The 27903-nt window shown below is 44.4% G+C and overlaps 1 protein-coding gene, 1 long non-coding RNA gene, 6 other non-coding genes and 1 pseudogene across 9 annotated transcripts; 1 reads left to right on the top strand and 8 right to left on the bottom strand.

The window, feature by feature from the left end:
* Window positions 1–1734: 1734 nt before the first annotated feature.
* On the bottom strand, window positions 1735–5653 carry LOC125441685. Its single transcript, XM_048512477.1, has 2 exons — window positions 5248–5653; window positions 1735–2486 (listed from the first exon to the last, which is right to left on the bottom strand). Exons 1-2 carry the CDS (start codon window positions 5507–5509, stop codon window positions 2101–2103), a joined length of 648 nt encoding a protein of 215 aa, XP_048368434.1. The 5' UTR covers window positions 5510–5653; the 3' UTR covers window positions 1735–2100.
* Window positions 5654–11863: 6210 nt separating this feature from the next.
* On the bottom strand, window positions 11864–21334 carry LOC125441691. Of its 2 annotated transcripts, none has more exons than XR_007245891.1 (11): window positions 21241–21334; window positions 19884–19920; window positions 19102–19138; window positions 18264–18308; window positions 17916–17940; window positions 16956–17023; window positions 16361–16438; window positions 15405–15452; window positions 13340–13386; window positions 12976–13141; window positions 11864–12063 (listed from the first exon to the last, which is right to left on the bottom strand). It is a non-coding gene; the product is annotated as an uncharacterized LOC125441691 (long non-coding RNA). The 2 variants fall into 2 exon arrangements; XR_007245890.1 differs by having other exon boundaries at window positions 16365–16438; window positions 21241–21331.
* LOC125425650 lies at window positions 12768–12894 on the bottom strand. The gene has a single exon (XR_007243413.1). It is a non-coding gene; the product is annotated as a small nucleolar RNA SNORD22 (small nucleolar RNA).
* On the bottom strand, window positions 13225–13295 carry LOC125425647. Its single transcript, XR_007243410.1, has one exon. It is a non-coding gene; the product is annotated as a small nucleolar RNA SNORD31 (small nucleolar RNA).
* On the bottom strand, window positions 16227–16297 carry LOC125425646. The gene has a single exon (XR_007243409.1). It is a non-coding gene; the product is annotated as a small nucleolar RNA SNORD30 (small nucleolar RNA).
* Window positions 16747–16873, bottom strand: LOC125425649. Its single transcript, XR_007243412.1, has one exon. It is a non-coding gene; the product is annotated as a small nucleolar RNA SNORD22 (small nucleolar RNA).
* Window positions 17109–17177, bottom strand: LOC125425648. Its single transcript, XR_007243411.1, has one exon. It is a non-coding gene; the product is annotated as a small nucleolar RNA SNORD31 (small nucleolar RNA).
* Window positions 19359–19434, bottom strand: LOC125425645. Its single transcript, XR_007243408.1, has one exon. It is a non-coding gene; the product is annotated as a small nucleolar RNA SNORD26 (small nucleolar RNA).
* A 6135-nt stretch (window positions 21335–27469) lies between the features above and the next one.
* LOC125425503 lies at window positions 27470–27671 on the top strand (annotated as a pseudogene).
* The last annotated feature ends 232 nt before the right edge of the window (window positions 27672–27903 follow it).

Consider the following 27903-nt stretch of genomic DNA (forward strand, 5'->3'; position numbering starts at 1 on the left):
CATAGTTTGCCACTTTAAAAAAAGACAACTTTACTAACCGGTATATTTATTGTTGAACTGTGGTGTGTACTAGAACTTACATAGGTGATACTCTTAAATACAGAGGCATAAATAAAGCCTTATTTAAATTTACATCCAGAAGTAGTATTTGTTCATATCAGTGGAAATATAAAAGCACAAAACAAAAGAAGGAAATGGCATAGGCAGACAGGAGAGGTTGTACCCCATTCCCACAGTATTTGCCCATTAAGCTCAGTATCGTGACCTGTAACATCGCCATCTCTGTAGCGTTCCTGTCCCATAACTCCTGTTCTTTGAACAGCTATTATGCAAACAACAAAACCAGTACTTACATCTTAGACTCTGAAATAGCTGTTGGACACAGGAGTTCCACAAAAAAAAAAAAAAGCAAGAATCCCAACTGAATTGTAGGTTTCCTATTGTCCTAATTTTTCCCAGGCCTACCCAGAGCCAGGCATATGCCCTAGATTAACAAGGTTCCTTTTCAGAAACAATATCCTGAGATTCAAGGCATATCTGGAAAAATTATCTCTCTATAGAGTGATTTATCCTGTACACAGTCCTCTGTGTATTGGACATATCCCTGCTCTTCATCACAGTATGGAGATGCTGCAATAGGAAAAGCAACACCTGTAGAAATTCTGTTAATCATGTAACTATGAAAAAGTAAACAGTCTTTCACAAGGAAGATTTGGCCCCTACCAAACCAGTAACTTTTATAGCTGATAAATAAATGTATGCCCCACTTCCATATACCTGAAAGTAGATAAATAACAATGCAAATTTGAGTACTGTCTTTTATATCTGGTACCTTGCTCTTTGGATATTTTTTTCTTGTTTTAGATTACTTTGTTTTGCCCAGGACTATGCGGAAGCTTTGGTCTAAATTTACATCTCATTCTGTTCAACTTCTATACTGCTTTGTATTAGTTAGTAAGGTGGAATGGAGTGCATAAAACAGACCTGGGCATTATCCGGCCCGCCGGATGACCCTGACTGGCCCCCCTGCCGTGCTGGGGAGCGAGGTGTCTTTGAAAGCCCCGCAGAAGCCGGTTGCCTTGGCTGCCGGCTTCTGTGGGGCTTTCAAAAGCGCCTCGCCCCCCTGCCTTTTGGCCCAGCCCTCCACAATATTTTCTGTTTCTTATGCGGCCCCATGGAAAAAATAATTGCCCACCCCTGGCATAAAATATGCAACACTTTTGGTACTTTGCGTTAATTAAATAAACTTATTTCCTTCCTTCAGTAATTGGTGCAGTATTCTGAGTAAGGTGCAGTATAAAACATTGGGTAGCCTGTATTCTGTTTACTAAAAGTGAAGCTCTAGAAGTTTAGCTGATTTATTCTAAAAGTCTCACACTGTACAATATTTAGCTACATTACAAAGCTTTCCCCCTTTTTTCTTCAGGTACCTGGAAATAATATTTAGTTCAGGCCTTATCAACAGCAGCAGTCTTCCAATGTATCAGAAAAAGACCTACAAGATATACAAAGGAATGGATTGAGAGGGGAGTAACATAAGAAGCCGGGGACCACATTCAGTCTGGTGACGATGAAAGAATGAAGTAGTAGAAGTTCTAGCAAATGAGGGAACCCCAACATTTCACCAACATATGGCTGCCAACCTCTAGGGGGTGGCTGGAGATCTTCCACTATTGCAACTGATTTCTGGGTGACAGAAATCAGTTCTCCTGGGGAAAAATTGGCAACTTCAGAAGGTGGACTCTATGATATTATGCCCCATTGAATTCCCCCCCACCAAACTCTACCCGTCTTAGGCTCCACCCCCAAAATCTCCAGATATTTCCCAACTTGGAGCTTGCAACCGTACACACACTGTCAATGGCTCAATGATTTAACAAGAAACAATCATCATCCCCTTTCAGAGGTTCTCTGCCCAGTCTTTACAAGGAGTGCTAATACTACCCCCGTGACAGGGTTTTAAAGTCTCTCGCAATACTTCTGGCACACCAGTGCTGAACAGGAGTCTGTGCGTGTGAATCAATGCTCTTTTCCCTCACTAACTGCTCCCAAAAATTGCTATGCCTCTATCATGGAGCAAGCCCTTCCTGCCTTGTGTGCCTAGCCGTCAGGCCGAGGTACGCTACGCCACAATGTGGCCAGGAAAGGTGGGCACCGGAATGCCAATGACATGCTGCTGCAGGTATCATCCGCAGGACAGATGGCCTTGACACACATCTCAGCATCCTGTCCCCCTTCGGCACTGCGGAAGGGCTCAGTCACATCAAAGCGCATGCCGCAGGCTTCCCTTGAAATCAGCCGTGTGACGCCACGGCGAGCTTGCACATACTGGCGTAGTGAGGGAGGAGAAGTGAGGAGCAACCGGTAGGGCGGTTGCTGACCTCCATCTGGAGGCTGTTCCAAATTTAGAAGGATGAAGGCTTTGGTGAGCTTTTCTCCCTTCTTGCAGCGGAGATGCAGCATCCAACAAAACTCATGATCTTCACCTGCAGGGAAAAAGGGGAGACTTGTTAGCAAGAACTGAAACCTATCCTGAAATACCAAAGGCCTGGCACAAGGCTTGCTAACCTCCAAGCAGAGCCTGAAGATATCCCAGAATTACAACTGATCTCCAGGCTTCAGTGAAAAGTGCTCTGGGGAAAACTGCTACTTTGGAGAGTGGACTGATGTCCAACCCCCCACTCCCACCCCCACCCTACCCAGGTTCTGCTACCAGAAATTTCCCAGGCTGGAATTAACAATCATATCTGGCACCTTGAAGGCTAGGAGGGGAACTGATCTTTGTAGTCTGGAAAGCAGTTGTAATTCTGGAAGATGTCCAGGCCCCAGATGGAGACTGGCAACCCTAGTACCTGTGGCTGAAGAGCAACATATTAGGACAGGAAAGCTATTAACCTCATTCACTGCCTGAAGTATCTGGTGGTGGAAAACGTTGCTGGATTAGATGTGCCTATGGCAGACTAGCAGGGCTCTTGAGTTATTTAGGTAGTACCTTCCACCTACACTATCTCTGTGACCATATGAACATTGTATGGTCCATATGAAACTATTGTATGGTCCATATGACCATATTGTATGGTCCATATGACCATATGAAACTATTCTGACTAGCTTCAGCTCTCCTGGTTCTTGGGCAGAGAAAGGTCTTTCTCAGTGCCCCCTGTCTGAGACCCTTTCACTGGAGATGCTGGAAACCAGACTTCAGATGACATTCCATCTCCCTGCAGTATAACTGATCCCTAGGTTTGTTAATTTGGGCCTGTCTGGGACTGGATTAATAGGGCTCTCTGAAATAATATATGAGGCTGCCATAGATCAGAAAATTGGTCCTCCTAACTCAGTGTTGCCTGCTATATCATATTTTTATCCCATCTTTTTGCCTCTGTTTTATCATCAAACAACCCAGTAAAGTGGGCTAGGCTGAGAGACTGTGATGAACTCCATGTCACTCACTGAATGTTATGGCTAAGAGGAGGATATCCTGAAAAGTTGTTCTCTAGAGTCTCAAGCCAGTAATGGTCTCTCTTCAAGACCCGCTATTTGATATTCTGTCACTGCAGATGGCAAGCTTGAACCCAAAACCGCAAGTGCTCCTGCACTGAACTACAGTCCATTCTGTCAGTAGTGGTAGTACTACCATTAGTAATAGTATCAATTAGACATGTAAAATTTCTACAATATTTAGAAGCCATTAAAAAAATCTGGGTTTGTTTCCTTGGGTGGGTAGGTTTCTCCCCAGGGGAAAAAAAACCCCCAGAAATTTTGAGAAAATTAAAAAAACCTGTCCTATCAAACTTAATCTAATTTTATCTAATTTTATCACTTCAACAACATAAACTACATTGTTACTATATAAAATTACTTACTTAGCACATACAATTGCAATATTTGAGATAGTTATGGAATTTAAAAGTTGTACATGCCGGATTAGTCTTAAACAAGTAAATTGCAACCACCGGTATATCCAATACTTGAGTGCAAACCACAGGCTAATGCACCCAGTGCTGTCTTAGCACATATATCTTAGGCTCATTCTGCACATGCAGAATAATGCACGTTCAAACTGCTTTCAGTGCTCTTTGAAGCTGTGCGGAATGGCAAAATCCACTTGCAAACAGTTGTGAAAGTGGTTTGAAAACGCATTATTTTGCGTGTGCGGAAGGGGCCTTAAGTTTTGCTAAGTTCTCAATGCCACTAAGTTCTCAATGAAACTTGCAGTTTTCCTCTGAGGATTTGGTGTAGTTTCTGCCCCACCTGCTTCAGCTATTTTTTGTCCCTCCTGCGAGGTAGGGCAATAAGCTACCTTTGACCCAGCCTGTGAATATGTCACAGTGGTTTGAGGGAGAAGTGAAAAGGCCAGCCACATCATATCAAAAGGACAACTGAGGACATGCAGCTTTTGAGAATCAAAGCCCTGGATGATCCCTTCATGAATATCACACACCTTTCTATGTTCAGAAGTGCATCTTGAATTTAAGAGCTGTATAAACTTACAGCATGCCCATTTTATTTTTTGAAGCATTTCACTCCTTTGGAAAGATAAAATATTTCATAGTAACCCCCCAAATTTCCAGTTTTTCCACTGGAAAATTGAAAATAGGGTCTCAGAAAAGAATGGGGAAAGCCCCCCTTCCCTGATTTTTCCAGGCTTTTTTTCCTGGACCTTCTCATCTCTAGCAACGTCACTATTATTATCCCCATACTGTAGATTTGCAAGCTGCAGCTTAGAAGTGTCCTCTCTCCCAGAATTGGTAAAGGGCAGCTAAGTTTGGGCCTTTGGTTTGGGAATGAGCAGCAATAATATTTCAGTTTGCTGGTCCCTCCAAAAGCATTCCTCAGGCATTTTCTCAGCACCCGAAGTGCCGATCATGAAAGTCATTTAGTAAGTTAACAGCAAGGGCAAGATCCAGACTAGAGTCTTCTCACCCTCTTAAGGAGCCCTGTAAGTCACTTCCGCACATGCAGAATAATGCACATTCAATCCACTTTCACAATTGTTTGAAAGTGGATTTTGCTATTCCGCACAGTAAAATCCAGCTTCAAAAGTGCATTGAAAGTGGATTGAATGTGCATTATTCTGCATGTGCGGAAGGGGCCATAGGTCTTCAAGCTCCCATGATGCTCTAAGAGCTGGGGCAGAGGACATAATGGGGAGGAGTTGTGGATCACTGCATGTTGCCCTCCAATAGGCTACGTGGCTGGGAGTCAGTGACCGTTTCCCTTCCTGGGACCCTTCATCTCTCTTACCTTCCCTGCCTTCGTTGAGTTTCAGCCAGGTGCTGGGCTTGGTGGTGACTATCCCGAGCATGGCTTGGGCAGCACAACGTAGCATGCAAGTGCTGAACTTGGGCACGGCCAGGGGTCCCTCCTGCAGTTCTGTGTTCTCGTCCTGCAGGCATGGTGCCCACCGGCGGGCAACGGGAACCTCTGTCACAGGCACGTCACCTCCCACGTTGTTGGAAGCAGCTGTAACCAGAGCAAACAATAGGCATAGCCAGTGGTGATCCATCACAAACCTCAGAGATAGCAGCTGCGTACAGGTACCCACAATCAAGTCTCAGCAGCAGGGAGCAGCTAGAAGGGGGCAGGCCGAGGGCTTCATCCAGCCCCTACAGCAGGCCTCGGCTTGCTGCAGCCTGTGTCAATTCCCTTGCCCTGCTAGTTGCTGGGCAAATGGCCAGAAGAACAGCTGCCAACGGCTGCTTTTAGAAGCAGCTTAGCCCAGTCTGGGCCTCAAAACACCACACGCCAAGACTGAGTAAAAAGGCAGTGAGCGGGGAGCAGTGGGGGTTATGCAATAGGTAATCAAGTGGACAGTTCAAGGTCCGATACAAAAAAATCTTTCTGGAAGCTGGCCGAGCTTTTTTTTTGTTATGCTTAACCCCTTCTTATGCTCAGCCTACCAGTTTGGGTGCCCAGTTTGCAACACAGAGCTCCTTCCTGAGAATTAGGCTGCCAGCCGTGTGCCTCCTTCTCTTTTCTTTTGCTGGTGTCTTCACTTGCATTCTTCCCTAACCTGCTGCAGGATTAAACTGGAGCTTTGCTTGCTACAGCAGATGAACAAGTGTAGTGGGTAAAGCTTGGGGCTGGATGCTGAATAGCTCCCTGTACTGGAGATTCTAAATGGAGACCCAGGATCTCTGGGCAACTCACATCAGGAAAAGAGGCATCTCATTCAGTCTTTTCAGAGATGATGCAGATGCTGGAATTGTGCTTTGTTTTTGTTTTAAATAAATATAAACAAATCAGAAAAAAAAGAAATGAAAAACCATATCCAAACAACAATTGCAATTACATCCTGCGACAAACATATATACATATGTTAAACAATTATATAATATATTGTCAAAGGCTTTCATGGCTGGATTCAACAGGTGGTTGTGGGTTTTCCAGGCTGTGTGGCCATGGTCAGGTAGATCTTGTTCCTAATGTTTTGCCTGCATCTGTGGCCGGCATCTTCAGAGGTGTATCACAGAGAGAAGTGTGTCACTTGGCACAGTGCGTAACACACTTCTCTCTGTGATACACCTCTGAAAATGCTGGCCACAGATGCAGGCGAAATGTTAGGAACAAGATCTGCCAGACCACGGCCACACGGCCCGCAAAACCCACAACAACCAATTATATAATAAGCAATGAGCTATAAATGATAACAGCCCAGGGTGCAGAGTGATGAGCTGCAGTGCTGCGGTCAAAGCTCTGCTCATGACCTGAGTTTGTTCCTGATGGAAGTCGGGTTCAGGTACCTTGTTTCCCCGAAAAAAAGACCTACCCCAAAAATAAGCCCTAGCATGATTTTTCAAAATTTTTGGATGATGCTTGAAATATAAGCCCTACTTCTAAAATAAGTCCTAGTTACAGATTTCCCGGAGCAGCTGATGTGGTCACGTGCGGGCGAAAAATCATGGAAAATGAAAATAAGCCATGAAAATAAGCCCTAACACATCTTTTAGAGCAAAAATTAATATAAGACCCTGTCTTATTTTCGGGGAAACATGGTAGCTGGTTCAACATTGACTCTGCCTTCCATCCTTCCAGGGCCAGTAAAATGAATACCCGGCTTGCAGGGGGTAAAGCGTAGATGGCTGGGGAAGACAATGGCAAACCATCCCATAAACAGACTACTTAGTAAACGCTGTGATGTTATTTCACCCCATGGATCAGTAATGGGCTGGTGCTTGCACAGGGGATTACCTTTGCCTTTACTAAATAGTAATTATAATAGCCTTAACAGAAATCATAAGATACCCTGTATAATCTATATATATAAAAAGCAAACCGTGACTTTGTTAGTCACTCCCTAACACCGAAGCGGCTGGACGGATTGCCCCCAAATTTTCACATGACGTTCCTCCCTGTTGTGGGCAGGTAATCGGACCTTCAAATCGCTGAAAGTCCATACCTGAACCAGGTAAAATGTCTTTTTCCTGGCGCACCAGGCCATGAAGCTGCCTGTGTTTAACTGTCACCCTTAGAATGTTCGTGCAGCCTGTCTGTCTGTGGCCTGAGGGCTTAGAATGAGGGCTTAGAATGTTCGCTCAGATGGGCAGAGATGAGCAGTGAAAAGAGTAAATAGGTAACACTGTTAGGTAATATGAGTGGAAGTGAAACACAAACACACTTTGCCATGTGAGACGTCAGATGGGGTCCCCCCCACACACACACATGCAGGTAACTTTCACTCTCTGTGCCTCACCCACTACTACCACACAACACACATACTCTCATGCACATCCAGCTCATCCTCACACACCTCACTCTGCCCTCCCTCACATCCAACCACCACTTACCCACTTCCTCACCCATATTTGCCACAGCTCTCTTTTACTAAAAGCGTGCTGGAGTTTGCCTTTTTCTTCTAAGAAAATCCACGGGGTGGGTGCGAACCAACACTACTGGCTCCACTTCTTTTGCACATGACCCTTTAAGAACCCAGGGAGCTGGCCTCGATCTGAGCGCCTCACTACCTGAGTGCCTCTGTTGCCTGACTGGGATAGCCTCCTTGCCCCAGTTCTGCCTTAGCCAAGCCAGGACTGTACATGTCAACCAGCCTCAAGGACAGCAGGATTCGCACTCTGGACAGTTCCGTTGTGGAATGGAAAGGGTTACCTTATACTAATAAAAACAAGACACGACCATATAACAATGTGAATTGAACAGGGAAAGAGGGATTCCATTTGACCACCCCAAAAGGCTATGCTGCGGATCATTGGACCTGTATGGACATCTGTGTGGGTTGCAGACTGTGATGAGAAGGACAATAGCCACAGCAACGCGTGGCTGGGCTCGCTAGTACTTAATAAAACCAATACTGATGTTAAACAGTATTGGAGAGTAAATTATACTGAAATAGAATAGATTAAAAAAAAACATGCAGTGGCAATGGTTAATCTTTAAAAATACTTCCCAAAGATGGCATTGAGTCCATCTGTTAAGTTCACCTATGCATAATATTTAAACGGTTCCCCCCTTTTAACACATTTTAATATATTATCAATAATGGTATTAGTAATTCATATAGAATCATAGGCTGATTACAATAATCAATAATCTCATCACCACTTGTGTGATTCTCCACAACATATGTGAGAAGGGACATGCAATCATAAGTAACAGTCATAACACACCCCTGACCCACCTTCTGCCTATATTTTAAGGTACGGTGCTGTGAATTATGATGCCAATGACAGGAGCAACTTGCCACAGAGGAGAGCACTCCGGGAGATCACTGAACTACCTGAGGGCTAATTCGGAACAGTGATGGGGGGAGAATTCCGGCACCTTTCTGGAGGTTGATGTTTTGCATTTTGTTTGTACAGGTGTAAAAAATTCAGTAAATGTCTAACTTGTGCAGTCTGGCTTACTGTATCACTCAGTGGTAATTCAGAATAATTTGATGAAAAATGATGGTCGGTTTCCTTGGCAGGGTTACCTTGGGTATTTTAATGGGATGCTGTGATGAATTGGCCTCATTCTAGTTCCAGCCCCAGCCCCTCCCCACATTAGCAAAATTTACCATCATACCCAATCATACCCTTGGAGATTTTGGTGCAAAAAGCGCGGGGGAGGGGAAGAACTCTGCCTGGCTACCATCACTGGCCAGTTATGTGGGTGGACACAGCATTCTCTGGGTTTTTTTTAAATTTACTATTGAAATATCACCATAGTTTTCCAATATGGGGAGGATGGAGTTTCCAATTAACTCCTCTGGGCAGTCACCCCCCCCCCCCCAATATTGTTTCTCGCAGGTCCCAGAGAAGCTTAATGCACACATGAACATAGGACAGATCAAACATTAACTATTAAGGTTTACAAACTCCTGCTGGGGAGAAATGGAACATTAAGCAGTAGAAGGATCCCGGGAAACTGTAAAAATGAAGCCCCTAGCCTAACGCAAGCTCTTTTGGGGGGCTCACCACCCTTGCCAAGAGTGAGTGCTTATATTTATTGTGATGACATGGTGAAGTAGATCTCGGCTTCTTCCTGGTCCCCTCCCCCTCCAACTTTCAAGTTGAATAACCGATATGTATTCAAAGCATCCAAAGGAAAACCCTGAGCTGGTCGTCTCTCTTGCCATTAATGGGGGACGGGCTGGGAAAAAACCCCAGGGATCAAACCAGGGCATGGCTGATGAAGAATCTCTGAACACATATTATTTAAATGTTGATATTTCAACACAACTGTCACCAATGTGTGGTGTGGAGAAATGGGAAGGCTGGGATTCTCCATGTACCCTTCCCAACCATGCTCCCGAGTGAACGAATGGCCATGCGTTGCCATTACATGAAATGCAGTTGTGCCAGAATCTTGCTGACCCAAACCACTGACCTCTCTACCAGACATATTACCCAGTAGCTGAATGAACCCGCGGAGTACACAAGGAGACGGATCAAGCATTAACCTTGTTTATTGAGATAAGGTACAGAAATATTGGAAAAGCCAAGCACTTAAAAATCAAGGTTGAAACAAAAAAACCCATTAAGCAGGAGGAATGTCCCAAGGGACTGTATAACAAAGACCCTCACCCCCATCCTAATCTCAAAGATACATGATTTCTCTTGTTTTGGAAACACAAGCTTGCATAGGGCGGATGAGGTTCTCTTGCTTTGCGGAGAGCGGGTGCCTCTTTAGGGATGCTCCATCTTAAGGGACAAGATTTTCCTGCTGCGTTTCTGGGGTTGTGGTACTTGGGCTAGCGCCTTGAAAACGTCCCTGGCAGCATACATTACTGTAGTGGTCCAATCCATGGCAATGTTCAATTAACTGAGGGTTTCCTCATGTCTCCACATTCAATTTTGTCCTGCATTCTGTTGCAGAATGAGTGTGGTCCCTGGCTGCCATTTCTCCAGAGATCTTCTTGAAGACCTCTATGTCCTGATGCCTCCCCCCACCCCAAGTACTCCTGCACCTTTTGCTCCCCCCAAATTACCAGACCAGGGGTCACTCAATCCATCCAGGACAGCACAACACTAACCTTGCCTGCAATTGCCATATTGTCCAAAAGGTCATTAAATAGAGTTGGCTTCTCCAGTCAGGCATTCCTGTTAAAACTTTACTACATGGATTCCTGGTCAACAAAGAGAAGAGTTCCTTCGTGTCTCAAAAAGAGTGTATCTGGGGTCCAGATAGACTGCGTCAAAGGCAAAGTGTACCAGCTGCTGGAGAAACAGGCACAATTCATGCATCTAACATCCATGTATGCAGGAAGCAGTCGAAATAGCCAGTGGACTTAGCCCCACTACTAGGCCTTATCATGCCCACAATAGACATGATGACCTAGGGCAGACTACATGCCAGGTCACTCCAATGGACATTGCTCCCCTTTCAGAGGACATCATGCACAGGAAACACTGACAAGTCTGCTTAAACACCCTGTCTCAAATCTCAGCTGAAGTGGTAGACAATCCCCTCACCTGAATGAAGGGGTGCCATCCGTACAGGTAACCCAGGTGCTGGTAACAACTGCTGCCAGTAGAAGTGGATGGGGGGGGGGGGGTCACTTCCCAGGTCAGTTAGCACAGGGCAAATGGATGGCATAAGAAGTTTAGAGTAGCATTAATTGGTTGGAACTACAGTGGAACCTCGATTTTCATTGACTTCGGTTTTCATCGATTTTTTTCAGTGAAAAATTTGTTTTCATCGATTTGCAGTAAGGTGCAGGGGTTTGTGGAGAAAAATCACCTGGACAAAGCTGTTGCAGGCCATGTCTGCAACTGTCTTGCCCCATTTCAGACAAATCTTAAAGAGGCATCAGAAACAGACCTCTTTGGAGAGCTTTCTGGTGCAACATTGGTCCACTGGCTCTGAAGCTGGTCCTAGTGTTATTGTTTGTTACTGTTTTCAGCATTAAACACTAGGTTTATTCACCAAAAATGTGTTTTTGGTATGTTTTTTGGAGTGCCTATAGCGGATTAATTGGATTTACATTGATTCCTATGGAAAAGTTTGCCTCTGTTTTTATCGGTTCTTTTTGGACGGCTTACCAACAAAAACAGAGGTTCCACTGGTATGTGCCATTTACAACACCCTCCAGGAGTTTTGTGATCAGCTCAGGGGACACCACATTATGGTGTAAACCAATTAACACAACGGTTAAGGCACACATAAATGGGCCAGGTGGGACAAAGGCAAATCTCCTATACCCGGAAGCCTCATCTCTTCTGTTCAGGGCAGAGGAACATATCCTGTAATCAAGGCTAAGCACTTCAGTGGCATCCTAACCGTCACTGGATTGTCTGAGTTGCACTGAAATTGATCAGGGTGAGTGGTCCCTTTAGTTTTCCAATCTACAGCAAATATATTTGGCAACCAAACAGCCAGACAATCCAAGTAAATGACGCAAAGAAAAGAGTCACAACCGGCACAAGGTTGATACGGTTTAATTATGTAAAGTGAGGTTTTTGCATTGAGACTGTATCCGATTAAACCACTTGCTCATATTACATTCTTCCAAACGAGGAAGGTCAGTTAGGGCTTGTTCAGCCACAACAGCCACAGTAGCAGAAATGGGTTGATACGTCCCAGTTTTTAACCGCTTTCAGCCATTGTGTACATCCAGGAGACCTGAGAAATTACAAAAAATGCAAAGGTGAGCGGATATGGCAGAGATCCACAATGTGGTACTCATGAGCACCATTTATTTAGTTATTTATTACTGGATGGATTCACCACCCCTCCCTAAAGGCTCAGGACAGTTTCCATCATCCCATAAAACCACACATAAAACATACTTAAAATGACATAAAACATTACGAATACTTAAGATTACAGTTACAAATACCATTCAAATTTAAAATACACCAGGAAGGAAACTCTCACAGGCCCACAGTTCAGTTCTATACATGGAACCCACCTCCATTATAATTTCATTATTTAGTTGGAACAGGACCCCACCGGACAGATCAGGAAGGACAAGTAAGAGGGCGGGAAGAGAGGGGGCAACTGACGTATCACCATAGCTGCCTCAACCATATGCCTGGTGGAATAGCTGTCTTACAGGCACTGAGGTATTGTATTAAATTCATACACACGTCACCCACCAGCATCCAGCATCTTTCCTAGCATCCACCAAGAACTTTTAGAAAGTGGGTGTGGCCAAGTAGGGCTTTTGCCTAGCAAGGCTTCTGACTGATTTTGCAGCTTTTTAAAATGTTTTGGGTGCTACCACCATGGTACAAGGATCCTCAGTCTGACTAAAGGTAAGCTGGGGACCCCTATGCTATAAGGAAGCCTGTATGACAAACAAACAAACAAACACACAGGCAGAAGTCCCATCAGACAACTCCCTCTGGAGCAGAGATTCCTCTTTTCCTTCTGCTGGCCCCAGTGGGTTCAACCTTTGCAGGTTCTGGCACCAGGACAGACAGTAAGACAAGGTTTCTTTCTTCATTGGGACCTGTCCTTCTGTCCTCCCTTCAAGTAGCAAAATTAAATATCCAGAGGTGCAAGACTTTCAAACCAGGAACAGTGCCTGACCTGTGTGCCACGTTCTTGCTTGTCTGTTGCCAGGGCTCCTGAAGCAGTCTTGCAGAAGTGAACTAAAGGCCTCATGACAGACTGGGAGCAACCGTTGCTGCAGGCAGAGTTTCAGCCAGTCAGTACTGGATGAAAACGCTTGAGGTTCCAAGTCAATTTGAGCTTTCTAAAAAAAAAAAAAAAATTAAAATAAAGCAGGGTTTAAGTATGCTCAACAGCTGTAATGATTTCTCATCTGTACCCCAAATCCTGAACTCAGAGGGAACCACTCAGTCACAGAGATCAGACTGGGGCGGTAAAGGTCTCATCATTGGAGTCCCAGAATTCTTAACAAAGGAGCTTTTCCACTAAGGCAACCTCTTACCTTGCTTCTGATGCCACCTGCAACTCCTGCAACCTTCAGGCTATCACCTGCAGCAAGAAAATACAGAATGGGACAGAAAATCAGCCATTTCTTCTGAGCCAGGGATATGCAAGTCCATGGTTTAGTGCAGTTTCTCAGCTGTTCTGATAGTTTCATTGTTTTTTATATAAAAACATCAAAGTGAGCTAGTTAGACTCATCATGAAAACTGCAGCAGGTTATTCACTATTGATGGCCTTCTCCTTGGGCATTCCAAGTGCCTCCTAATCGGATGGGCTTTGCAGGGCTCCAAGTAATACACAGAAGGTCTGAAGATGCTGGGAGAGAATCCACTGTTATGTTTCTTCCCATGTATGTGAGGGAGAAACATAAACCTGTTTCACACAAGAGATAGTTTCCCCAGCCACAGAAGGGCGGAGCACCTGAAGAAACCCTTCCACAAACCCCTCCAACCTTCAGCATGGATAGCACACTGTAAGTCCTCCCCACTTTTGGGTGGTGGCGGGGGAGAATCCTTGAAGATACACTAGGAAGAGATACCCAGTGCTAGAACTATGAAGCCTACCCCTCTCAAGTCTAAGAGCAGGTGGGAGAAAGGAACTGCCCTTGAGGCTATACTATCAGGAGTCTCCAATGAGGTGCCTCTAGGTGGCCTGGCATTCGTCAGCACCTTTCCTGGTGAACGCCAAGGATTTTTGGAAGTAGGTAGGGCACTTTTCTCCTGCAAAGCTTCTGAGTGGCTGTGCAGATTTTTAAAAAATGTTGCATTTGGATTTTCACTGAAGAAAAGCCATGGCAGTCATTTTGTTGTTGGTTCTGCCTCTTGATGCAGCCATTTTGTGACAGCTATTTTAGTATGTCAGAATTCCAAAAGTGCCCCCAGACTCAAAAGGTTGGGGACCCCTGCTGCACAGTGACTTCTAAAAAGAACATTATTCTGTTGTGCAGGAACACTTTTCTTGTAGAACTACACTTGTACGACACCTAAGCAGCTGTTACTTTGACAGAGTTGGAATACTTCTCCATCTAACACCTGATGTCCTAACGTTAGGTGTTCAGTATTAGTAAAAAATAAAAGTAGAAAGAAGTAGCTAGGGGTAATCAGATGATCCCCTTCTTTGCAATTTTGATCTTGTATTGTTTAAGGGTAGTTGTAATGATGTGAAGAAATGTATAGGTCTTTCCTTAGAAATAGAAGAATAGGACAAAGTTTGAAGTTTATGATGATTGAATTATAATAGAGATACGGGATTAGAATTTCCTACCAGGAAGTTTCGAAATATCTGTTAAAGATTGAGATTAATTATTTTTTTTAAAAAAAATAGAATACTTGTCCATCTAAGGCAGGGGTGGGCAATTATTTTTTCCATGGGCCGCATAAGAAACAGAAAATATTGTGGAGGGCTGGGCCAAAAGGCAGGGGGGCGAGGCGCTTTTGAAAGCCCCGCAGAAGCCGGTAGCCAAGGCAACCGGCTTCTGCAGGGCTTTCAAAGACGCCTCGCTCCCCAGCAAGGCAGGGGGGCGAGGCGCTTTTGAAAGCCCACGGGGTGAGAAACCGACAGCCAAGGCAACTTCGGCTTCGCGGGGCTTTCGGTAAGATGCTCTCACTCCCCAGCTGAACGGCAGGGGTCCGTTGTGTCAGAGTCATCCGGCAGGCCGGATGTGGCCCGCGGGCCGTATAATGCCCGGGTCTGATCTAAGGGCAGTGATGTCCCCAACTGGTAGCAGCTCTCCAGCAAAGCAGCGATCTTCATGAACCCCCTTTTGCTCATGTGTACACGTAAAGCTGCATTACGCTGAATCACAGAATTGGTCTACCAAAGTCAGAACTGCCTCACAGAACTGGCAGCAGCTCTCTGTATCTTTCACACTATCTGCAACCTTATTTTTTCAGCTGGAGGTGGCAGGGATTGATCCTAGGACTCTTTTGTATACTGAGCAGATGCTCCAACACTGTACCATGGCCCCTCTGCAAAGATGCCAAGGATCAAAACCAGGACTACCTGCACCCAAAACATGTTCCTCCCCCACTAAGGGACTGTCACACCATTGCATATTTTTCTTACCTGCTAGGCCATTTCAGCAAGTCTTTCTTCCAAGCCAAGCTCATAATGCTGCAAGAAATGTTTTAAGAAAGAAAACAGGAGTTGGGGTGAAAATTATTACAGGAACCCTCCCATTTCCCCCCCTCCAGATGTTTAGGGGGACGAACACAATCCTCTCCTACACCTGGAAAGATGCTAATCAGTCCCGACTGCCTTGTGTGTTTTACTCCAGCTATTAAGTTTAGAGATTCTGCTATATGTCCTCGCTTCAAGCTGATGTTTAAAATTGTAACATATCCTGTGATACACTTGGGTCAGGAAGTGATCCACTAACCCAGAAGGGTAAGGGACACCTCCTCCCATGAAGGAAAGCCATGGGGGCCAAAGACTGGCACAAGAGCATGACCCTGCTCCCCACAAAATGGATGCCCCTTAAGAGTTTTGGGATCCATCTTGTGTATCAAGCTTGGACTTTCCCCTGATTTAAAGGTATCCCTGGCTGGACCATGGGGACAGCTAATCCCCACAGTGTCACCCTAAGGTGATTCAATCAGGACTTTGATCAGACCATTACCTTATTTTCTTGAGTCCTGACAACTGAAACCTCCATCTTATTGTTGCAACCTTGGAAAAGCAATCCATTTTCTGTCTCTGACTTTCCTGCCACCTTACTTCATATGACATTAGGGCCGATTTTGGGGTATAAATGTTAGTCCTTTGGCCAATCGCAGTGTGTGTATGCACCCCCCCAAAAAAAATACTTGTTTGGGGGCTCTTTCCTTTGCTCCTGGAAATGCTAGCCTGGAGGGGCTTTCACTATCATCACTTTAACTTCTCCCAACTGATGCTCAGATTCCGCTTCTCAACAAGGGCATTCAGCCGAACGAGATTCCAAAAGGAAGATCATCATGTCAGTGGGGAAACCGTCACAGGATTTCGAGATCTGAGCAGAGGAAGTTTAGATCTTGAAGGCAAACTTACTCTGAGGCTGGACAGAATGGTTGTTCAAAGATCCTCCTCATCCCTAGGACAGCGGCCTTCCACAGCCCAGTGCACTGAAAAATGGGAAAAACAAAAAGCCACACATTTTGTAACATTCAAAAATCTGAACAAAATATACAGAAGCCAGCTGGGCGCTTAGAAGTCTCATGCAACATTTGGCCTAAACTCATAAGAGGTGCTTTCTAAAAACTGGCACAAAAACAGACATGCCAACGCAAAGAACAATTGCCCAGGAAAACACTCTTAGTGCCTATTTGTCTGCATCCACCCCTTGTTGAGATAGACAGTTGTGAATTTCCTGCATTGTGCAGAAGGCTCGGCTAGATTACACCAGAGGTCCCTCAACTAGGTTTCTATGAAGTCCCATCAGACTGTTCCTTCTGGAGCAGAGATTCCTCCTGTCCTTCTGCTGGCCCCAGTGGGTTCAACCTTTGCAGGTTCTGGCACCAGGACAGAAGGTAAGACGTTTGAGATTTTCCTCATCAGGACAAAACAGATTATTTAAGGCTTAAGGCCACCACCACTGTATATCCAGTTCACACATGCCCCTAAAATCTAAAGAATTCTCACCTGCTGGACGAAGAGCTTGAGACCTAATTGAATGGGTCTGTTAGCTGGAAAGAGGCCAGGCCCTACAACTGAACAAGGAAATGGAGATAGTCAAGCTGCTGCAATTTCTCACCACTTTTTTTATTTTATTTTTTGCAAAATCCTGCTAGGCTTTTGAGCTCAGAGGGAACCACTCAGTCACAAACATCAGACTGGGGCGGTAGGGGTCTCATCACCAGATAGCCACAGATGGCAGAAAGCAGGGAGAAGAACACAATACTTCCCAAAAGCCCAAATCCCAGTTTGCTGGCTCCAGAGTTTAAATCTGCTCATGGAGAATGAGAATAATTGCCAGCAGATAATATAACCCAAGCTACTAGCTCCAAAATGCACTTGTGAAGACTAGTAGCTAGAGGATGCTTAAAGCACTGCTTGGTCATGAACTCTGTGACAGGGATCACTCTGTGGTAGTGGATGGAGAATGGTGAAGCTCCAGGTCTAACCCTCCATTACCAGCAAGCAAGTCACAGCTCCTTTCAAACACATTTCCAGCAATAGCTGGCATGGTGTACTGGCTAGGGTGTCAGAAAAGGATCTGGGAGACCAGCTTTGAACTCCTGCTCTGCCATGCAAGTTTGCTGGGTAACCTTGGTCCAACTGCACATTAAGCCTAGTCTACCTCACCGGGTTGTTGTGCAGAAAAAAAATGTGTAAGAGAAACTTGGATCCTCACTTGGAAGAAAGATGTAGTTGAAATGAAGTACATAATGCCATTTCAACAGCTGCACCTAAGTTCCTGACTCCTGCTCAAGTTAGTTTCAACGAATAAAATAAGTTTTCTGTTCAGAATAAAGACCTGAGCTAATTAAAACCCAGATCTGCCATCTTAAAAGTCTACAGTACAACTTGGGCCAGGTGTGTTTTAAAAATAATATAGAGTCATAATCATGTAAGTGCTTGAAAAATAAACTGAACACTCACCATTCTTGACAAGGTTATTTCATGTCTGAAAGGAAAGACAAAAAAAAAATCAACGTTTACAGTCATGACCAGAGCAGAGAGGCTTGCTACATAAAGGAACTGCAGTTTGATCAGGGCTTTGGTAACTCTACTGCCATGTGACTTGCGTCGTCCAGCAACTCATGTCATCCTTTCAAACCACAGAGGCTCAATACAAAGCCAGCAGTTCAGCTTCTGGCAGGAAGACGCCAAATCTGCTGTGCTGTTTTGCCAGAAGGGCTTTCTCAGAAAGAGGCCGCCAAGCAGGATTCGGCCCAGAACAGTGATCTTATCAGCCCCTTGGCAAATGCACCCAAGTCTCAAGCTAACCTGTAAAGGATGTCCAGAGTCTGTTGTTACTTGCGAATGTGCGACCTGAAACAAAAGAAAGGTTATGTTGGAATGAGCCTTTATGTGACTTGATTCTGCCTGATTCCCCGCCGTGCCTCACAGAACCATCTTGTGTTCTCAGACATATAGTTAGCATCACCAGACAATCAGATATATGCTTGTCTGTTTTTCACATCACTGAACACAGGAGGGAAAGAGCGAGAACCTGGCTGAGGCCTTAATTCTGTAAAGCAGGAGTTTGACAAGGAGGTAACAAAAAAAGAAAGGAAAAAAGAAAGCACAATAGCCAAAGCTAGTTGCAGGCAGACTCTGGAGAACGCACCTATGCTAGCAAAAACTGGACATTTATTCTCAGTTTATAAGCCTGGGACAAAAAAAACCCCAGGTTTAATTTTAAAATTTAACTGCCAAGTACATTTAGACAAGTCACTCAGACTCAACTGTCAACCAGCCAAAAATTGAGTGCCCACTAAAACTGGACCCTCCATGTTTCGGGGCACACAATGGAGTTCCAGACGCATGGCGAAAACTAGAAGGCCACATCCTGCTTGTATGTCACAGAAAGTGATCATGGATGGAAACCAAAAGTTCAACTTTTGATCTGATCCAGCGAGGCAACTGTGTCCTATTTCATAGGGCGGCTGTGACCCTGACAAAGGGTGAACGAGCTGCATTGATAGTGCTGAAGCAGTTAACAGTCTGTGGCTTCTCCACATCACAAACCCAACCGAGCCACAGCAGCAAGTGTCAGTCTCAGCAGCACCCTTAAAATTTCACCCCCACCTCCATCCGTTCCACAAACAGATCAGTTACTCACAATAAATATAGACTCCACAGCCGATTGTTCTCAGCACCTGTATGGGAATAAGAACATATAACAGATTATACTCTCTTAGACCACTATAGGGGAATCAAATTTTCAGCCACCTTGATATAACAGCCCTCGTTGTCCATTCATTTCTGGAAGAAACTTAATAAGTCTCTTCTGTTTGTACAGAAAAAATACCAAACCACCTGCTGCAGCTTGGTTACATCTGCTGGGCAAAGCTCCCCCAGCTCTTCGCCTGGGCTAGGGCTACTCAGAATCTGGTAAAGGGTTTTCTCCACTGAAACTTCAGAAAGAGAGAGTTCCTAGATCTCATCTTTGTAGCACATCATGCCCACAAACCGACTATGGAGGAATAGCTCTGAAGTTTGTAAACAGCAATATCATTACACATGTATCATCAGCCTGCTTAGGAATGACACCTGCAACATACCAAGTGCAGCTTAGAACTCAGCCACTGGCATGATGCTACAAGCAACCGTGATTACCCAATTCCTTCACTACACCAAAATAACCCGCATCCTTTAAAAAGATACCCTTTTAAAAGGCACCTAATATTTCGCTGCATCTTCAAACATCAGGATACAGCAAGATAGTTGCAGCAAGATCATAAACTTTTGTATGGATATTATAGCAATCTGAACTTTCCCGCCTGATAAAGAGTTGAGTAAATACAAAAGCTTGCAACATCTGAAAACTGGCATGCACTCAGCAGAATTAGCAGCGAACATCAGTACTTGGGAGAAAGAGCAGTAGATGGATTGGACCCTCACCTGTAAAGTCGGGTCACAGAATGATGAGAAACGAGACCTGTAAACAATCAATTCAGAATCTGTTAGATATGAGGACAAAACAACACAAACATTGGACAATGTTACCAGAAAGCAGTGGGTGACTCAAAAGACAAGAAGTCTGTTCTCAGAAACAAAATGACATCTTCAAGGCATTTTTTCAGAACAGGTCTGTGTTAAGTTTCATCATAGAAAGACTAGGAAAAAAATCGTGTCCAGCCAGTGCTAAGGGATACAAGCAAGCAAGCAAGCAAGCAATGAGCACTGGATATGATCTTCATATAAGAGTTGGTTTTTACACCCCACTTTTTCTCTACTGTAAGATGTCTCAAAGTGGTTTACAATCACACACCCACAAAAGGTACCTTCTGAGAGAACTGTGACTAGCCCAAGGTTACCCAGCAGGCTTCATGTGGAGAAACGAGGAATTAAACCCAGTTCTCCAGATTAGTTTGCTGCTCTTAACCACTGCACCACACGGGGAGCTCATACAGAGGAAGGCAGCTGCCTAGTTTTTTGTTAAATATAAATTCCCAGTAAAGACTAGAAATATTACAAGGCCATTATGACAATTTTGGAAATACGTTTAACTGAACTTCAAGGGGATTCTGAATTTTTATTTGTGTTAAGCATGGCAGCATTAAAAACTGCTAATACTGTAATTAATCGAAGGAGAGGTTCTGCTTTGCAGGGAGGGAGAAAGAGAATGGTAATGGTACTTGGAAGGAGGATTGTAAAATGCCTCAAACTGAAATAAAAGCTATTGGAAGCTCACACCAGCACCCTTGAGACCTCAGGAATACAGGAAGATCCCCCAATATCTTGTATCTGCTAGAATGGCTGTTCTGCATTTATCAGTAACATATCAACACAATCGTCTTCTAGACGGACTAAGACATTTTTAGCAAAAATGAAAACAAGCTAATCCTAAGCTAATGCTTAGCAAAACGTTACTACCTCCAGCCCATCCCCCAGAAAATATGTAATACATTCTAAAGCATTCAATTAGTTACGGATAATTGTTATTACGTTGCAACATGTGCATCTGCGCTAACAGAAAAGCCACTGGCTTCATTTTCCTAATACGATAGAAATTGATTTGCAAAAACAGGGGTGGGGATTGCACTACATGCAACAGTCCAGTGCAGTTGGGGTGCCTTTAGCGACCATCTCTCCCACCACACGCATCTTGCTCGCCACGGCCTTTTTTCCTTCACCCAGCCAGCCAATACCCACACGAAAAAATGACCAAGGAACAAAAGAAAGAACTCAACCGGGTTTATAAAGTCACAACTCCTTGAACGCCGCGGATGGCACCGGATTATAACCTCTCCCTTACCTCACAACCTGCAGGCGTCTCTGAAAGGGAAGCATCCGCCGCCCCCCAAAGGCTTAAATACTGAGAATTCGCGGGGCGTGCTGGGAAATACTCTTTCCCGCTCGTCCAGTAGCAACTGCTCCTTTCCCTTAGGGAATGCGCATGTTCACTTAGGGGGCGGAGTCACTGGATTAGAAAAAACGCACGTGTTTTTCAAAGGATGATTGGGCGTAGGGCCGTGAAGCCGCACATGCGCATTTGAAGGCCTAGCGCGAGGGGCAATGTGACTGTAGAGACATAAAAGGATGAGCCTTACAGAGTTATTTGGGATTTTCGGAGTGATTTCCCACTACTGGCGTCTAACGTAACGCATGCAATGTCAAAGGCAGAGGGGCGCCACTCGACATCCAGTTGAAAGGGCTCTTCTGCCTTAAGAATCATGTCCCAGGTGCATTTCCGTTTTGTACCGGAAACTCAACTGTGTCTCTTCTAGCCTTCGTGTTGTCTATGGTTGTGACTAATTGATACGAATGAATTGCGCGGGAGAAATGAGAAGGACTTTAGGAATCGTCTCTGGTTCCTTTATGGTTCCTTCCGAGTCTCAGTCTCTCTCTGATTTCTTGTCTCCCTTTTTGTTGACGATGGAGCCAAGGAACAGAAAAACTCGAGCAATTTCAGTTTCTTCATCATCAGCCTTAACATCAAGTCTTCTTGATGTTTATTTGTTTGCTTTGGGGCTTTTTTATTTTAACCTTCATCGGGAGGAGTCTGCATATCTCAAATTGGTAATGTTCCTTCCACCAGTTTTCCATCCTTCCCTCCTCCTTTATCTATCTCTAAGCCACCCTTTAAAAATTATTATTAGATGAGAAGGAAGAAAATTATAAGAAACGAAGATGAATGTTGTCTCTCTATTCATTTTCCTTTTCTGTCTATTAGAGCCTGGTGGTTGTTGGTTGCTCTGCTCCTTGCCTTCTGTTATAGTTTAAATTACATTTTCAACCAAGGAGGTTGTTCAGATTTTTCATCCTTAAGATCCATCACTATGTTGTTTTAGATGTATATTTTTAAATATGTGTTTACCTTATACACCTTGTTAGCCACCCTGAGCCCTGCTATGCAAAGGGAGGAGTGTAAATAATACTTAAATAGAAATTTAAAAATAAATCTAATAATACATTAATATAAAATCTAATTTCTTATTATATGTTCTGCCTACAAACTGAACAGATGGGGAGATAAGACATCTTTTCCAACCCTTTGCCAATTGGAAACCATTTTATTTTCCTATATTTTGGCCTAACAGTAGCCTGTTGTCTTGAGAATAGGTTGCGCATCAAAACAATTAGATGCTGTGGCACACCCATTTCTTTTAGAACCAGCTGTAGTTTTTCATGATCCACACAATCCAAACCTTCGCTGTAAACTATGAAAAACAAGCTGATTTTCTTCATAAATTCTCTTGTATGCTCTAGTAGTTGCCTTAAGTTTTCAATATGATCACTAGAGCCTTTTCCTTTTTTTAATCCAATGGGAAGTTCAGGCATTTCCTGTTCTATATATGATCACAGTTTCTGTTGTAACATATTGAGGATTGCTTTACTTGCTTGAGAAATTAATGCAATGGTCAGATAAGTTGGGAGCAACTTGACACACACAGAGTGCCAGGTAAGGAGGGCCGACTTCAAATTCTCCCTCAGACTTGAAGCTGACTTACTGGATGGCCCAGGAACAGTAAGCCTACTTCCCAGGCCTGTTGTCAGGCTAAAGACAAGAATCATGAGCACCATTCCAAGCTCTCTGGAGGAAGAACAGGAGAAAACAGTATGCCCTTTTTTCTTTTCTTAGTGAACTCTGCTTAGACACAGCATAACACAATTATTTCCATTTTATGGATTGTTGAGCTGCTCTGGGACCCCACTTGCAGGAGCTTCTGGGGATATGGGCTGTTGTTAAGAGACATTATTCACATCAATACCTTGCATGGTTTGTAGTGTCTGGACTCAGCAACATTGCTTCTTTTCATCACTTTCTTTCATGTGTCCCTTTCTGTGACATTGATGACACAGCAAAGCAGCATTTTAATGCAGCCAGAAGACCCACCTCGAAGTACCACATCTTTGGGCATCTGAATGCATTCAGGGAGAGAGGAGTGTCCCTCTGTCTGCTTTCTGGCCCCCTTTTACCCCACAACCAACCCATTTGGCCAGTTTTGCAGGCTTTTCTGCCAAGGGAGCAGCAGTGGCGTAGGAGGTTAAGAGCTCGTGTATCTAATCTGGAGGAACCGGGTTTGATTCCCAGCTCTGCCGCCTGAGCTGTGGAGGCTTATCTGGGGAATTCAAATTAGCCTGTACACTCCCACACACGCCATCTGGGTGACCTTGGGCTAGTCACAGCTTCTCGGAGCTCTCTCAGCCCCACCTACCTCACAGGGTGTTTGTTGTGAGGGGGGAAGGGCAAGGAGATTGTCAGCCCCTTTGAGTCTCCTGCAGGAGAGAAAGGGGGGATATAAATCCAAACTCTTCTTCTTCTTCAATTTTGAGGGAAATAGGTGTTTCCAGTCACCATTGCAAACCACCCCTCCCCCAAACAGCTCTTGGTTCTGGGTATTCCTGTTATTAGCAGAAATCATTTCAAAACAGAAAGCCCTGCAGGGCTGGACCAAAGCTAGATTTCTCCACCTGCAAGGCATGAAGAAAACTGTCCTCCTACAACTGGTAGACTGCCTTTGAATGTGGAGGTACTATTATTAATGTTTAGCTTTATTAGTTTTTATGGATTATGTGGTTTTAGGTTTGTTTTTCTCTTTAGGACAGGCTACTTCTGGCTGTTTATTAAGGCAGAAAGGAATTTTCCTGCCTCCCACCCCTCCCCACTGCAGCCCACTGATCATGAAATGCCCCAGTGTGGTGGCAGGGGGACCTGGAAGAATGACATTGCAGGTGTGGAGTACAGACGGGAAATCATTGGAAATTGCCAGTTTAATCTGAATCCAACCCCTTGTGAGTTGTCTCAAGTGATTTTTAAATGGGGAAGGGGATTATAAAGATACTCAAAGGCTGCAGTTCACTGCACATACACCCCACTGGAAACCACGGAAATGCCCATTTACTCTGGGTGTGTGAGTAGTCCTCTTTGGGCTGGTTTAGGGTTAATCAAATCACTTTTGCCCGAAGGTGTTTCTTTACCCAGCAGTTCCTAGTCCTTTCCTTCAAAAAAAATTAACTTGCTGTCTTGTCAGAGCTCCCAGAGGGCCTTTCCTGGGCCCCTCGAGTGCCGCTTTGCTCTGCCAGCTTCACAGTCCACATTTTGTGAGAATTGTGTGAGCACAAAGCTGGTCCTGTTTGAATTGGGGCCCTCGGTTTTGAACCTTCCTGCTAACCGAGATCAATGCAGCCCCTTCCCTGCACAGCTTTTGTGGCAAGTAACGGTAGCCTATAGCAGCAAAATAAAATAAAAGTCCTTAAAGACTTTTCCTTGTTGGGAAATGTGTGATTCCTTTACTCCTCAAGATTAGTTGAGAAGCCTAAGATTCGTATCATAGAAAGCAATGGATGGCCAGTGCAAGAGAATAAATAGTTCCTGGGTCAGGAATTCAAGGGAAGCCAGGATAGAAAGCAATTCTTTAGGAGATAAGAGGGAAAGCCTAGAATGTATAAATAGTTAAGCTGTGTCAGGTTAATGAAGTTCTGTTACACTTTCAGTTACTAACAACTGGCGTCTCAGTCAAGGGTGTCTAATTGCCCAGCTAACAACTCAAAGACTAATTTCAGTGTGGTTGTGACCTCAGAAAGGATTTTAATATAGGGTTATAAGACAGATTGATCTAAAGGACCATTGCCAGGGCCCTGTTTGACCGTATCTTGGATTCATATTTAGGCCTATAGTGAAAACCATACTGGTAACTAGAATCCTCTGGTTTTGTCTCGGCCTGGGTTGAGCAGAGTTCCACCCCTTCATAGTACAATACAGACAGACTACACATATGCCAAGCTGCCAAGGATATATTGGTTGAATGGGGCAACTGACACCTTTTTAACATAACTCCGCAAGCAGAAACAAACGCCCCCTCTCTGTTGAGGAAAACAAATGGTTGTTTTCGAGGGCAAAAGATTCCAGGTGCCAGTTGTAAATTTCTTGTGGGTCTTAAGGAATCCTTGATTAGCATCTTGGTCAAACAGGCATGTGTCACAGTTTAATAGTTTTGATTTTAGAAGTGTAAAGTTCTTATTAAGCCCTGGATTAATTTGTACTTGCTTAGAAGTGTTAGATAGTACAGTACTCACTCCGTTTTAATTCAGTTAGAGCTATAGCTTTGTGTTAATTTAGTTATTACCTAATAGATAACAATCTAACCATCTGCTAGCAAAAGAATAAGATGGAGGCTTATCAGTTTTTCTGTTAAACTATAAACACATGTGTGGCCATTATTTAACTGTTCTGGTCATGTAGAAGCATCCTTAAAGGTCCAGCTAGACTAGAGTAAGAAAAGTAATTTTAAAGATATGATCGATTAGCAACTTTGATGTACCCCATCAAGGCTACTGGCAGAGACAACTGCATTTCAAAGCACCGGCATATCTATCAATAGCATTTGAATTGCTGTGTTATTCAAGTCATTGTGAGCCGGAATGCCTCACAGATAACGAAGGATGTTTACTTTCAAAGCGTCAATGGAAAGTGTCACGCCTTCCTGACATATGTATGCTGTATTTTTTTATGATGCACTGACTCTAAACTAATTTCCCATGGATTCTGCTATATAGAGGGGTCTTGAGATCTGTAACACCCAAGTTCCTCTCCACCGCTACTCGGTATTTTCCTGGTTTGAATAAAGTTTGTTTATTTATTCTTAACCTCTTGTCTCCTGCCATGTCCCTGCCTCTCCTGCCAAGAGCTGGGTAGTCCGCTCTGTTACCTTCTGGGGTAACATGGTGATTTACAATGCACATATTGAAATGAGTGTCCTTAGGCTGCAGGGCTTTCGTTTCATTCAGATCTGGGGAGCAGTTAGTCCCACTCCCCCCAGGGCTGTTTCAGCAGCTCAGCCCAGCCCTGGTTGCTTTCCTCCCCTCTGGTGGCAAATGGAAGTGTGGGGGAGGAGGAGACGTGAGTGGGGGATGAATCCAGATTCCTTGGAGCGGTTGATTGTGGGCTGTCCTTTCCCAGGCAATCTTGCTGAAAGCTTCACTTTGATCTGCATTTAAAAAGGGGATTTGACTCTTTGTTGGGAAATCTGTGACTGCTCTACTCCTAAAGATTAGTTGAGAAGCATCAGTTTTGGGCTGCAGAAAGACACGGATGGCCAGTGCAAGGGAAAGCAACAAGGAAATGAAGGAAGGGGAATAGCACGCTAGCCTTGAGTAGGAGGAGCTGTGATGCATGTTTGAACACACAACGGTTCTCATTAATTAATGAAAGGGCTAATGCATAATGCTCTTCTCCTTCTGCCATTTTCCCCTAATCCTTTCTTCAGAGTCTGAAACGTTAAGAATGGATCTCGGAGCTGGAAGACAAGGCACAAGAATGCAGAAAGGGAAACTTCTGGGCATCAGCCTTGACAGTAAACGGTTAACAGAACTGCAGGCATCATGGGAAAGGAGGCAGAGATATGCAGATCAGCAACTAATACCTGTTGAGCCCAGGCAGTCAAAAGCAACGAAAGTGACAAAACGGGAGAGAATCTCCCAGTTATGGCATCAAACTGTCTTTCAGGGAACTGAAGACCTGCAAGGCAGCAAGAGCCGCGTTTGAGGAAGGGGACGGGCAGTCTTGTGTCCCCGGCTGGGCTGTCTGCGGTGTTGGGTTCCTCTGGCTCTGGCGTTGCTCCCCAACCCCACAAAGTGCCTCCTATGAGAGCAGGAGGCCCTTTCGGCGGGCAGAGTTTTATCGCTTCTCGGCCTTTTGGCTAAGATCAGTGATCTTGCAGGCCTGGACCATGTGTTCTCTCCTGCTATGAACTAGTTGCTTATGGCCCTTCAGTGTGTGCCATCCCAATGTGGACTATTTGCCTATGGACCTTAAATGTAAACCCCAACAATCGCTGTCTATGGCCCTCTTCAATGTGCCATCCCAGCTGTGGTTCATTTGCCTAAGTGGACCTTAAATGTCGCAACCCTTCCAGTGACCGGACTCCCAGAAAGCATGCTGATATAGGATCCTGCTTTGTATTACCCAATTCTTGATACTTAGTGTTTCTTTGCATTCACCCGCATTTCCGGGAACTGTCTGTATTTTGCTCTATGTATACATTCTCCTTTGATGACGTGTATATAAAGGCTCTCTAAATAAAGTCAATCTTGTTCTTTATCAGTTTAATATCTGATACGTCCTCTATTTGAGGACTATATATTAAATGGATTTTTGGGACTGGGAGATGGAATAGGGGCTTGCTCCATCCACTCCACGCATCGGCCTGGTATTGCAGTACCTCCAGGAACGGTGCACTTCCCCACCCAGGGGAGAATAATGCTGGTTCAAAAACAGATTGGAAAACTTTCTTTTTCTTTCACTTGTAATTCTCCAGTTGACGAGCGGTTGCCTGACTTAATTGCTCCATGCTTCTTATTCTCTTGAAGTCTTAAAGTAGATAAATAAACTTCCACTAGTTCCTTCAACTAATTTGAAATCCAGAGCTTTATTGAGTCCTATTGTATCAGTCTGGAATTTATGTATAAATCTATT

The sequence above is a fragment of the Sphaerodactylus townsendi genome, linkage group LG01 (assembly GCF_021028975.2).
Source record: "Sphaerodactylus townsendi isolate TG3544 linkage group LG01, MPM_Stown_v2.3, whole genome shotgun sequence".
In the NCBI taxonomy this organism is placed as follows: Eukaryota; Metazoa; Chordata; class Lepidosauria; order Squamata; family Sphaerodactylidae; genus Sphaerodactylus; species Sphaerodactylus townsendi.